At 35.9% G+C, this 13,197-nt stretch overlaps 1 protein-coding gene across 2 annotated transcripts in view; it reads right to left on the reverse strand.

Annotated features, from left to right (window-relative positions):
* The window catches only part of PPP4R3B (protein phosphatase 4 regulatory subunit 3B), a 46,821-nt gene that overhangs the window by 25,591 nt on the left and 8,033 nt on the right, over positions 1-13,197 (reverse strand). For both annotated transcript variants that reach the window (XM_088149519.1, XM_088149526.1), the window contains exons 3-7: positions 13,037-13,135; positions 11,528-12,151; positions 3,104-3,181; positions 2,431-2,547; positions 1,445-1,561 (exon numbers count right to left, since the gene is read on the reverse strand). In XM_088149519.1, coding sequence (XP_088005645.1) covers positions 1,445-1,561; positions 2,431-2,547; positions 3,104-3,181; positions 11,528-12,151; positions 13,037-13,135 — 1,035 coding nt within the window. The remainder of the gene's footprint in view (positions 1-1,444; positions 1,562-2,430; positions 2,548-3,103; positions 3,182-11,527; positions 12,152-13,036; positions 13,136-13,197) is intronic.

Consider the following 13,197-nt stretch of genomic DNA (forward strand, 5'->3'; position numbering starts at 1 on the left):
CTTTCAAGTCCACCTAGCCCTTAACTTTTCAAAATCAACAGTCTAGATGCTCTTTTGCTATTTTCCAAACATTATTTTTTCCTTTTTAATCCTTAATCTTACATTAAATTTCTTTCATCCAGGATAGAAGGAAGCTCTCCCACAACTTGCCCTTCAGAAGGTTCTTAACATCCAAAAGATCAATAACAAGCAATTTCCTAAGATAGTTAAGAGAGGAAGTGGGCGAACCTAGCATCTGTTTGAAAGTGCCGCACCATGGCCTAGGCAGGATGATTTCCCCCAAGCTCCCTTTCAAACCCACTGAAGATTGCTATTTTGCAATCTCTTCACAGGCGAGCCTCTGTATGGAGCAAACTTGTGGGTGATCCTAGTCCTCTCCCTGATCCGAAGAGGGGTTCTGAGGAACCAATCCATTCACCAGTTCCTCTTTCCACTGCAGCCACTGGCTCCGCTCTTGTGGAGCCGTCTTCAGTCCGCCATTGCTTCCCCAGAAGTCCTGTACTTCCCTCACACTTTCCAAACTCTGAATGAAGACTTCAACAGTATCCCAGTCTGGGATGATAATGTAGGACAGTAACATGGACTGGGAAAGGGCCCAGGATATTACCCAGAACAATGATGGTGAAAGCTCTGGATGTCCTAACATAGGAACAGAGCTTTAGACAAAGGAAATACTAAAGTATTGGAACCAACCCTATTTAGTTCTTGCTTCTTGAAATTTGCTGGGACATTTGTATTATCAATGTTATTAACAATTCAGAGATTAAACTCTCTAAACAAAATGTCATTTATTTATTTATTTAATTTATACAGCTGCCCATCTCATGCTTGTGACTCTGGGCAACACACAGAGTTAAAAAACACAAAACCAAACAAAATAATTAAAACAAAACCATTAAAATACAGTTAAAATAGTTAAAGACTGTAACAACAAAAAGCATGGGAGAGTACATTCTAAACTTACATACAATACAACTGTTTAACAGGCTCCACACTTCCCTTTAATGCCTGAATATTAGTAAATTCAAGGAGGTCAAATTAACTACCAAGCCTTCCAGTCCATATTTTGCATCTGACTTCCAGAAACAAAACCCTAACAAGAAAGTGACTGGTAAGCTTAGGGGGCAAAAGTGAAGAGAAACGATTGCTATGCTAAAAGCAAGGACCTGTGTAGCAAGTGGAACCTGATCTTATAATGAGGCAAATACTTTTTGAGGAATTATTTACCAAATAATTGAGTGCAACTGTTAAGATCTTCATGAAATGTATTGCTGAGAACACAAAGCCACGTTCTCAGGAGATGGGAGAACAAGATTGCATCTATTATAGAGAATTAATACTTTGGTTTGACAGAACAAGAACCCTGATTCTAGAAATGGCCACTATCTTTACTTATGGAATATAATTTATATCTATATTTGTAAGAAAGCTGCATGGTTCTTACGTCATCACTCTGCTGTGCTTCTTGCATTACAAATTCCCGGACCATAGATGGACTGAATTCTACCAGGTAAGAAAATATGTCTGTAGCAGCAGATCTAACTTGTAAATCATCCATACCCTGAAAACAAAATCAGATCACCTAGTTAAAATGGAGCATTTTTGATAGACCACTAACTTTATACAAGGAAATAAAATGCAATGAAGACCTCAAATATTGGGGAGGGAAGGAACTAATTCATGATCCTGTGAGCTGATTGGATCTGAAGACTGAAGGTCCTCCATCCCTGTTATACAACTTATATAAAAACATTCCATGTCACCTTGAATCTAAGGTCTTCTGTAAAACTAGTGGCTATAACTGGATTTACTCCACCCACCCAAAATTCCTTATACAGCTCTTCATAAAGTTGAGTTTGTTTTGCTATACAATTTGTAATTATTACTGAAGTTAATATATTTATGGAACCAAGATTGGAAAATATTCATCATATGTATGTAGAGAGCCATGGAGATGGTCCTGAAGGGAATATTCAGAAACTGTTAACAGAAATATTCCTTTAGCCCTGGGAAAGGAAATAGTATTAGGAAGAGGCTCAGGCTGGCTCCTCCCTGACTCTGTGATGTGTAAGATGGAGGAAAGGTTAAACACAAGCAGCTTTGCAAGATTCTGTTACTATAGCCTATCTCAATAAAGTATATTTATAGTCTTTCTGTGGAGTTGGTTTCTTGATCTGGTCTACCTCATTAGGCTGACATTTCAAAATATTTAACATACCCCTCCAAATTTTATGTACACATCCACACAGACATTGTACCTCAGGTAAAATTTAAGTTATTACAAATAAGAGTCAAGGTCCAGATATCAGCTGGATATTTAAACGAGTATGGAAATATGCAGAGTAACTCTGAATTGTATCTATTTAAAATGTTAGGCATGGTATCCTTATAAGCAAATGTATGAGATGCTTCGCTTGGGGTTCAACTCACCATTACTATTTCAAGAGCAGGAAGAATTCCTAACTTTGCCAAAGTTTTGAAAAAGGTGTCTCTGTTTTGAGGCTGTAATGTCTGAGAAAATGCACAGAACTCCTTGAAGAAATTAACCTGCACAAAATGAAAGAAAATATTTATATAAGGAAATAAGTACATTGCTGATAGATTAAAACGAGCACAGAACTTGTACTGAATTGTATTAAGCAAAAAGAGCATACATTTTTGAGGAAATATAGATAGTAGAAGTAGTAGTTTAATGAAGATGGTAACATTATTGCCTCTTCTTTCATTATCTCTTCCCCAAAGACATCAGAATATTGTTTTCAGACCCAACTAGTATGTGAAACTACTGAATGAACACTTATCCTATTCAGTAAATGTTTCTTATGCTTTTAATGTGTCATGAATGGTGGGGACCTACTCATTCCAACATTTTGAAATATATGATCCTGACAAAGCTACAGAACTACCTATCTGTTGTCTTCACATTTCTATAAGTCAGCCACAAAACAACCAAACCAAACCAAAGTAAAAACGGACGTCCTGGGTGCCATGCCATGACATAGGCGTACACATAAAGCAGACATAAGTATGACCTTTCCATATACAAAGAGGAATTATAAACAAGCACATGCATTTCAGAGTTAAATCTACGAAATGAACTTACCAGTTCACGTCTTTTGTCATCATCAGTAGCTTCGTCAGTTAGCTGTGCAAAAACTTCAGACAGAAACTTTTCATCTTCCTGTAGAGTATTGTAATATATAGTTATAATACAAAGCTCACTATTTTAAAAATTAGAAGGTAAAATAAGGATTTGTTTTTCTCCCATTTGTTCATTTTGTGTGCCGCTAGGTATACATTTTTATGCTCTACAAAAGTTGTTTCTTCTTTTCAGACTCATTTAATGTAAAACAACATGGTATGTGAACAATACTGTAATTAACCATAAGTAGTTCTATCAGTCATAATGATCAGCTTACTCTGAAATGGTACAAGTACTTAGTCTAAGATATTTTTAAGTAGCCACAACTACTGAGATTCAAATCATTATCACATATCTATTATTATCCCTACTTAAACAATTAGAATGGCAGACAAGAGAAAGCATGGTTCTAAATTGCCTGAGTAGCTTAAGAATGTAAAGTAGGCCTCCCTGCTTCAGACTTTGCATGGTATGTATAAAATGATGAGGCAAAAGTGACACGATGAAAGGATTATGGTCAGCAAGGAGACCCAGTCTGACTTTTAAATAAGTTTGAACTAAATGCCTGAACAGGTATTTTGCTTCTCATCACTATTTTAAACAGACTAGGCAACAACTGCTATTATGACCACCCTAACCCTAAAATTGTGTGCTTCAGGAATTGAGGGAGGGGGAAAAAATGGAAAGATTCCTAGTCCTCATACTGTTATTACTCTGTCTTTTCCTTATAAAGTAGATTCTCCTCTCACAAGTCTCATTTGTTCCCAAATTCAAAGAGATCCAGAAAAAAAGGGTTGAAAGCCAAAGGAGCCTAATTGAACCCCTATTCCAGCTTTTTTCTCAAACTTCTCTCTTCTCCTTGTATTGATCTACAGTATTCAGACCCCCTTCACTTTTTTCAATTTTGTTATGTTGCAGCCTGATACTACAATCGTTCAAATTCATTTTTTTCTCATTAATCTACACTCAGTACCCCATAATGATAAAGTGAAAACAGAATTTTAGAAATGTCTGTACATTTATTAAAAAGAAAAAACTGAAATATCACACTGGCATAAGTATTCAGACCCTTTGCAACAACTCTTGAAATTTAGCTCAGGTGCCTCCCATTCCTCTTGATCATTGCTGAGCTGTTTCTACACCTTGATTGGAGTCCATCAATAATCAAATTAAATTGATTGGACATGATTTGGAAAGGCACACATCTCTATAGAAGGCCTCACAGCTGGCAATGCCTACTGTACCAGAGCAAAAGCCATGAGATCAAAGGAACTGCCTGCAGAGCTCAGAGACAGGATTATTGCAAGGCACAGATCTGGGGAAGGCTACAAAAAAATTTCTGCTGCACTGAAGGTTCCCAAGAGCACAGTGGCCTCCATAATTCTCAAATGGAAGAGGTTTGGCACAACCAGCACTCTTCCAAGAGCTGGTTGCCTGGCCAAACTGAGCAACTGGGGGAGAAGAACCTCAGTAAGAGAGGTGACCAAGAACCCGATGGTCACTCTGACTGAGCTCCAGAGATCCTGTGTGGAGATGGGACAAAGGCTAGACGGAAGCCTCTCCTCAGTGCAAAACACATGAACGCCTGCTTAGAGTTTGCAAAAAAGCACCAGAAGGACTCTCAGACTGTGAGGAACACAATTGTCTGGTCTGATGAAACCAAGATTGAACTGTTTGGCCTCAATTCTAAATGTTATGTCTGGAGGAAACCAGGCACTGCTCATCACCTGCCCAATACCATCCCAACAGTGAAGCATGGTGGTGGCAGCATCATGCTGTGGGGGTGTTTTTCAGCAGCAGGGCCTGGGAGACTGATCAGGGTTGAGGAAAAGCTGAATGGAGCAAAGTACAGAGATATCCTCAATGAAAACCTGTTCTACAACGCTCAGGACCTCAGAGTGGGCCAAAGGTTCACCTTCCAACATGACAACGATCCTAAGCCCACAGCCAAGACAACACAGGAATAGCTTAGGGACAACTCTGTGAATGTCCTAGAGTGGCCCAGCCAGAGCCCTGACTTGAACCCTATTGAACATCTCTGGAGAGACCTGAAAATGGCTGTCCACTGACGGTCCCCATCCAACCTGATTGAGCTTGAGAGGATTTGCAAATAAGAATGGCAGAAAATCCCCCAATTCAGGTGTGCAAAGCTTGTCGCATCATACTGAAAAAGACTCAAGGCTGTAATTGCTGCCGAAGGTGCTTCAACAAAGTACTGAGAAAAGGGTCTGAATACTTATGCCAATGTGATATTTCAGTTTTTCCTTTTTAATAAATTTACAGACATTTCTAAAATTCTGTTTTCACTTTATCATTATGGGGTACTGAGTGTAGATTAATGAGAAAAAAAATGAATTTGAACGATTGTAGTATCAGGCTGCAACATAACAAAATTGAAAAAAGTGAAGGGGGTCTGAATACTTTCCAAATGCACTGTATAGCTTCCAACACATTACCCAGCAAGCCTGGTTAGTAGAAAATTATGGGAATTATGGGAAATGCCATGGACTGGGTGAGGCAGCCTAGTGAATAAGCTATACAATTCAAGTGTATTTTGAATGTTCAGTCCAGATCTACATAGTCTCCAGTTAAGGCATCTTAAAATGAGAACAGTAAAGAGAGCAAAAAAGATGCAGCAAAAGCTCTAGAGTAATAGAGTAAATAGTTTTCAAGGAATCAGCAATTCTTCCTGAAAAACTGATGAATGATGTTTCTGTCTTTATTGTAAAGAATTAAAGAATTTAAACACTTGAAATTTCCTCTTTTTGGAACACAGCACTCAAAGGTGGCAAGAATACCCTGCCATCTGGGAATCGAACAAAATAATCCAGGAAAAAATATGTGGATATGGATATAGCAGTTTCCTAAGACCTGTAATTTCAAAGGCAAATGCAGATTCAACCATTATTTTGCTAATCTTAAGCATAATCATAAGTGATTTATCTTGTCTCAAAGGTATAGAATAACCAGAAATAACACTAAGTTGTATCAAACTTTTTAATAGTTTTAGTAGTAAATTTAATCTGTATTGAGAGTTTAACTATATAAGGAGTATACCAAAGATTTAGAGAAAGAAGTAGTATGGACAGTTCAAGTAGTCACAACCTGCTCTTAAATGAAGGCAAATATAATTAATTTTAATTAGGATATCTTAATTAGGTAAATATGAAAAAAGGAATTAAATCTCAACAATTTTTTCTAGCATTCAAACCTGCCCATCTCCAAGGTGACACAATGGCAACTATGCTACTGTTGTGAACATAAATCAATATAATTTTGCCAAACCAAAATGCAGATGAAATATACTTTGGAACTGGGGAAGGTAGCACAAAAAATAAGTCACTATTTCCTGCTTCCCACTATACCATTTCCCAAATGTCCCCCTATCTCATCATTCCTGCTCCAACAGTAAGATTGCAAACTACTTAATGTCTATTCATCTCTTAGAAATGTGTCATGCAAAACAGACATGACTACTGCAGTCAGTAATCTGCATTTCTAAATAACCCCTCCCCAACTAAAAGTTAACAACTATGTCACAAACCTCATACTCATGACACATCCCTCTATCAAAATATCTAGCCTGGAACTTCCAGCTGGTTGCCACAAAGGCCAATTATTGTAGCTCCCCCACATTTTGAAGGGCACTGCACAACAAAAAATGATATTTTTAGAAAAGGAATTGTGAAAGTACGGTCTGTTCTCTTTATTTCTTCTTGACTACACAGTTAATAATATAATTATCAGTAGCTTGTGTGTGGAGTTATTAAGCATGTGTCTTATTTCTATATATCAGTTAATACTGTACTACAAAAAGACAAATGTACCCTCTCTATAACTCTTCCATAACATCACATTGCATCAATAGATTATTTTTATTTTAGCTACAGATGACACTTCTAAATATACAGCCATGTCTGCCTTGTTATTAAAAAGTAAAACATAACCTTAAAATATTTTACTTATTTAGTTTTTACTTACAAGACATGTATTTCTTATGAATAAAAAACAGTTTAGATGTGTTGGAAAGTGAGAAAAACTCTATTTTCTCCACCAGACCACCAATGGTTTGCAATTATCACAGCAAAATGACCTTTAATTTTATCACTACCAACAGCACAAAAGTAAAATACTATAACTTAGTATGGAAGAGACAGGAGTTAGAACTCCTTAGTTGTTAAATTCAAGATGGAACTGCATCATGAAAACTATATTCATGATGATCTGGCGCAGGAAATTTGGATCTGGATTTCCACACTGAGTAGGGGGATAAATTATAGCCTAAATGGTATCTTCCAAATGATTTCTAGGCATTTAAATTAAACAATCTTTAAGAATCCTCTTGCCTCTGAATGACTATTACCTCTATATAATATAAGGGCCAGTGCACTAAAGATTTCTCTACAAATTGCATAATGCTTTGTTAATTTTTTATTTTTAAATCTTGAAATATAACTAGTTAGATATTATCTCAGTACTGGCTACTATAAGCAAGCATACTTTTGCAAAAAGAATCTATGATTAAATTTCCTGAACATCACCTAAATTTGCTTTTCTTTTTTTCTCTGTAAGGTATTTATAACCTCTAAAATTGCGAACACTTATAGAATAAGATCCAAAAAGCTGAATAAAGTTGTGAATGTTGAGGACAATAGCAGATCATAGCATACAGGCAACTACTTCTGAAACCACAGACAACTTCAAGGCCAGTTTTATGAGTATGGGGGCCTGAAGCCTTGGGATTACTTCTGAAGTAGTTCTTCAGACTTTAATCATTAAAAGAAGGTAGGTCCTAGCTATACATATATAATTTATTTCTACTCCAGTATTGTTCAGTACTACCAGTCCACAGAGATTCATCCAACATTTCTTTTCATTTCTGGAGCAGCACTGTAGGGCAGGCAGCAATGAAACTCAAAAGGCACAATTCCATATTGTTGCAGTAGTAGTAACTTGGACAGAAATAAAGAAGGAGACTGTTTCCACAATATAGCTGTTGATAAGTGCAAAAATTTATCCTACATGTGTTATGCTCTTTGAAAATGTGAGGGGGTGGAAAGGGAAGAACACTAAGTAAGGCAGTACTGTAACGCTAAGAGGTTGCCTAGTCTATGTCATTTACCATACATTTATCACATACTCCAATTTTTATCACATTCAATGCTGCAATATTTTAAAAATCAAACCTTAAAGATCAAGAACTGAAGACAATTTTAAATTTCTGCAAATCTAAAACTTAATTAAAACATCACCTAAGAGCAATATGGCTTCCACCATGAAAAAGCCAATTCAACTCAAATGGCCTTATGATGCTTCAAGAGAATGCTTCAACTCTGAAAAAGGAACTATTACACAACTAAAACAGCTACTAAGGATCAAATTGCAAACTGAATGACACATTAACATCAATAGCATGTTTAAAAGAGAGAACATTATCACTACAGCTTGACACAGGAAGACCAGATGGTCTGAAAATCAAGCAGCCTAAATATTTTAGGTTTTAAGAGTGTTTTCAAGGTATGTTTTATCATGCTCATAATTCAAACAGTATCAGTACAAGCTAAAATGTCATAGTCCAAGTTATTTTTTCTTGTGAGACAGTAATCTACCTTGTACTAACTACAATTTATCTGATGAATACTGAACAATCACATACTTATAACCTAACCCAAGAACTACAGTAGGATAAATGAGGAATGAAAAGACCAAGTTAAAGAAAAATACAATTTGTTATATCACCAGATTTAGTATGAAGTACCACAGCCATTTCTTGATATACAAGGAATAGTAACAACAGAGTACTTTCCAGTGATTTTAATTCTTCATGTCACAATGTCTAACCATCATCCCAATCTGACACCTCAGGTTGCATTTTGCCCCTTCAATCCTTCAGTATATCCCCAAGAGGTATAAAATTATTGTTCTGCTATAACTGAAGTGAGAAGTATTAAATCCATTCTGAATAATCACAATAACTGCATTTAATTAATTTCGCTTACACTAAACAACAATAAATTGACTTTCATTTTTTCCCCTAGTCCTATACCCTTTTGGAATGTGGCACCGAGACGCTCATTCAAAGGCCAAGTATGGATTCTCTAAAATTAGAGGCTCTAATTAGGTTATGGTACATATGCTTTGCATACAAAATATCCATGTCCAATTCCTAGGCAATTTTGGAAAATCTTCTATCTGAAACTCAAAAGAGACATTATCCATTAGCCTAGACAACACTGAGCTACATTAATCAGTGATTTGACTTGGTACAAAGCAAGTTTCTTTGTTTCTATTTAAACCTTCGCTGATTTAGCTTCGTCAGCTCTTTCCTTCAGCCACCCACTATGACAAGTTGAACATGCACACATGCACAAAGGAAAAAAAATCTAAGAAAAAGTAAAAGCATATAATGGAATATTATAATCAGACTGAGGATACTTACAATAATAACTTAGTTCAACTTCTTATCTCCTCAGCTCTTTTCCAACTGGTTTTTATAAGAGCTACTGTTTATTTAAAATGCCAGAAGTTTATTTTTTCCCCCTCTTCCCACCTCTCTCCATTTTTCCTTTTATGTTGTCTTTTTCTGACTGCAAGCCTATGGACAAGGATTAACTTGTATTTACTATATCAGGCTAGCAGTTCTAGGAGTCTTTTTGCTGAACACTATGTAAAAATACTTTCAATATCAGGTGAACAATTCCAGATAACTCTAACAATGTGCCAGATCATACAACTGTTTAATTAATTAATAACAACACATATCTGAGCAGTCATAAGAAGATTCAGTCCATTTCTGCCTTTTCAGTGAACCTGGTGGATTTCATTGGACCCAATGTATTGAATTCATTGTCAAATTCACTGAATTGAATTTAAGCTATTATTTAAAGAAGTGGGAATGCAAATTCTACACAGCTATGACAAATTTTACACAACTAATAAAAAGAGTTTTATTGGATGACATGCAGCCAATACTATGGCAGTAGCTAAACTTTGACACTGCTACAATCAAAACATATCATTTTAGAACTACTTCAACATAAGTATGTTTCAGAATTATTTAAATATTCAAAATATTGCAGTAACTAAATCATCTAGATTTGTACCTGTGATGTCATTTAAGAGGCAAACAGGAAGAATAAAATATTTACAGATGACAAAATGTTGTCATCCTAGTCTGCTTCATCAGGTTCATCAAAATAAGAAACAATAACTAGCAAATATGTAGGAAGGCAGGGGGTCTATGTGTTACTACCATAACTGAAGCGTTTTTGTCCAATATATTCACTGTCAACAATACAACTGAAATAAATAGGAAGCCCAAACAAAAGCTTAGAATTATTTTGCATACCTAAGATTCTTGGAATACTGTATTTTAAATAAATTATGCCAATTATGGACGGAAAAGGATAGGATTTTTATCCTTTCAGGAAAAGATGGACAGATCAGTGGTATGGACATTCTCTATATGCAGGACATTCTCTATATGCAGAGAGTCACAGACCCAAACTTATGCATCATCAACACAGGTGAAGGAGACAGCAGGCAGTGTAAGAGATCACTACAATCCTTTAGAGTTGTTGCCAATTAGGCTACCTAAGATTGGGCTATATTGACAAACTGACCTGGCAAAAGGAAGCTTTCTATATTCCTTACTTCCCTCATTCTTGTTTTATCTCAGTTTGGTATTTTTTCTTAACTCAATGCCAATATTTATAAGTATAATTTGTAATGAACAAGGCAACTGCCAAGAGATTTTACATTTATTTTAAAAGGGGTTTTATTCAGACTTTTTTTTATTGTTACAGTATACCAGCAGAAATTACTGTATGTTTAATATTTTTTATTCATCTTTAGAACCTTATGTCTGGTGCATATGTTTTCAAAGAAACAAATTTTAACAAAATTAAAAAGCTGTACCTTTCCATATAGCCTATAGAAAATGTTCACTGCTCACATATTGCTGTTTATAGATGCAGGGGAAAATTAGTGATATTAGAAACATCTGTGATTATAACATTTTACCTTTAGTACCATGCATAACACAACTGCTTAAAAGCTAGCATCAATGCTATTTGTCATGAAGAGAACTGTCACAAAACCATGCACCTCTCATAACACATATAAGAACAACTTATATGTGGTATATCATGTTTAAAAGGAATCTATTATGTTCATGAATAGCCTGTGGAACATACAACAGTGAGTTCACAAACAATAAAGCTAAACTATGCTGCTGTGAGAGCGAGTAATAAGAAATAATTTATCAGAACTACTAAATGAGAACATGCAAATAACAGCAGCATACTAAAAGGCTTTATGGTTAGCTTCATAATTATATTTAGAATTTTCAAAGTGAAACTCTTTCAAACTTTTGAATTCACTTACCTGCAGCATACTGACAATTTCGACTTTGTTAAAGAAAATGAATGAAGTAAGGGTAGAAAGAAAATTCTCTTCAAAAACAGATGGTGTTGGCAAGATGATGTCCTGAATGTACTGTACCCTGTAAGTCTGATGAATCTTTTGTCTAAGTTCAGAGTCTGTTATGGGTATGACCTCTTTAAACTTTGCTGTTTTGGTCAAAAATTCCCTGTGCCTTTTTGGTTGAGCTAATGCAGGATCATACTCAAGGCATCCCACAACATCCATAATGCACTCATCTGAGAACATCACCTCAAAAAGAGTTGCTTTATTGAGGAACAAAATTCCTCGAATAATTTCATACAAATGATGCAAGCCTTCAGTATTTTCTAGGTTCTCACAAAGCTGGAAAAGCTGTAATAATTTTTTAATGTAGCCTTCATTCTCCAGGGCCAAGGCTAATTTTTCTCTACGTATGGGTGATGAGAGAACTGAGGTAACTAGGTCTGCTATTTCTTCGAGTTTGTTGAGTTCACAAGTAGGGAGATCAATCAAATGACTAGTTTCAGGCATTTCCTCAAAGCGTTCTTCTTCTGATTCATCAATGAGATCCTGTGTAACTTCCACAGAAGGGTCTTTACCTTGAACCTAAAATCAAAAACATTAATAATTGTTGACTTATTCTGATACATATTAGTGACTTTACAAGGCAAGGAAAAGGAAGAAATATGAAAATCAGTGTTATTACCAAGTATCTAAATGATGTGTTAATATAGTTCTAACATTTTGCAAACTGACAGCGAAATGGGACTGGTGGGCTGAACACCAAATTTAGGTTGTTCTATTATGCCAGATGTTGATGTTAAAGAAAGGAAGAAGAATATTCCTGTGGCCCATCAGAGCTGAACAACTTGTCTGAGCAAGCCTCAATGGCATAAGTTAATGGTAGTACAGTAGAGTCTCGCTTATTCAACATAAACGGGCCGGCAGAATGTCGGATAAGCGAAAATGTCAGATAACACACAGTAACGATTGAGTACGGTAAAAAAAAAAAAAAAACCAATCCGCTGCGCCTGTTGCAATCGATTTTTGCATTGCGGCGCCACACCATCAGGAGCAACAAGAAAGAGTACACTCACGCTCGCAAACAAGCGGCATGCTTTTCTCGTCGCCGATTTATGTGTGTTGTGTTTTTTTTAGGGGCATCGGATAAGACGGAATGTCGGATAAGCGAAGGTCAGTTAAACGAGACTCTACTGTATTTGTAACATCACACAGCAGAATCACAGCCACTGTAAACCTCAAAATAATTTCACATGTAGAACTATTAATGCAAAGCTGTCCTGAAATGCTACTCTAAATGATGCCACTGAAAATTACATCATCAGCTGCACAAGAAAATAAATTTTGTAATATCTACTATAAAAATAAGATGCAATTAAATGGGTCACTAGAACATTATTTCAATCACAGAGTTTATAAAGAATCAGATTTAAATTAAAAAGCATTAAGAACTTTAAATGTTAACCTTACCTGGCAAATTTTTTCCCAGATCTCATCACAGCCAGCTTTTTCTTGAAAACTCAGAGCTAAATCATAATTTTCTGCTTCTGACCAAACAATCAAAGTGTCCTATTTTAAAATGGAATATTATATTTATTATTTGATTCCACTGCAAAGTGTAAGCCTAACAT

Source organism: Python bivittatus, unplaced genomic scaffold (genome assembly GCF_059951505.1).
Source record: "Python bivittatus isolate LINGU-HERP-01145 unplaced genomic scaffold, Pbiv_v1 ctg000020_np1212, whole genome shotgun sequence".
NCBI classification, from domain to species: domain Eukaryota; kingdom Metazoa; phylum Chordata; class Lepidosauria; order Squamata; family Pythonidae; genus Python; species Python bivittatus.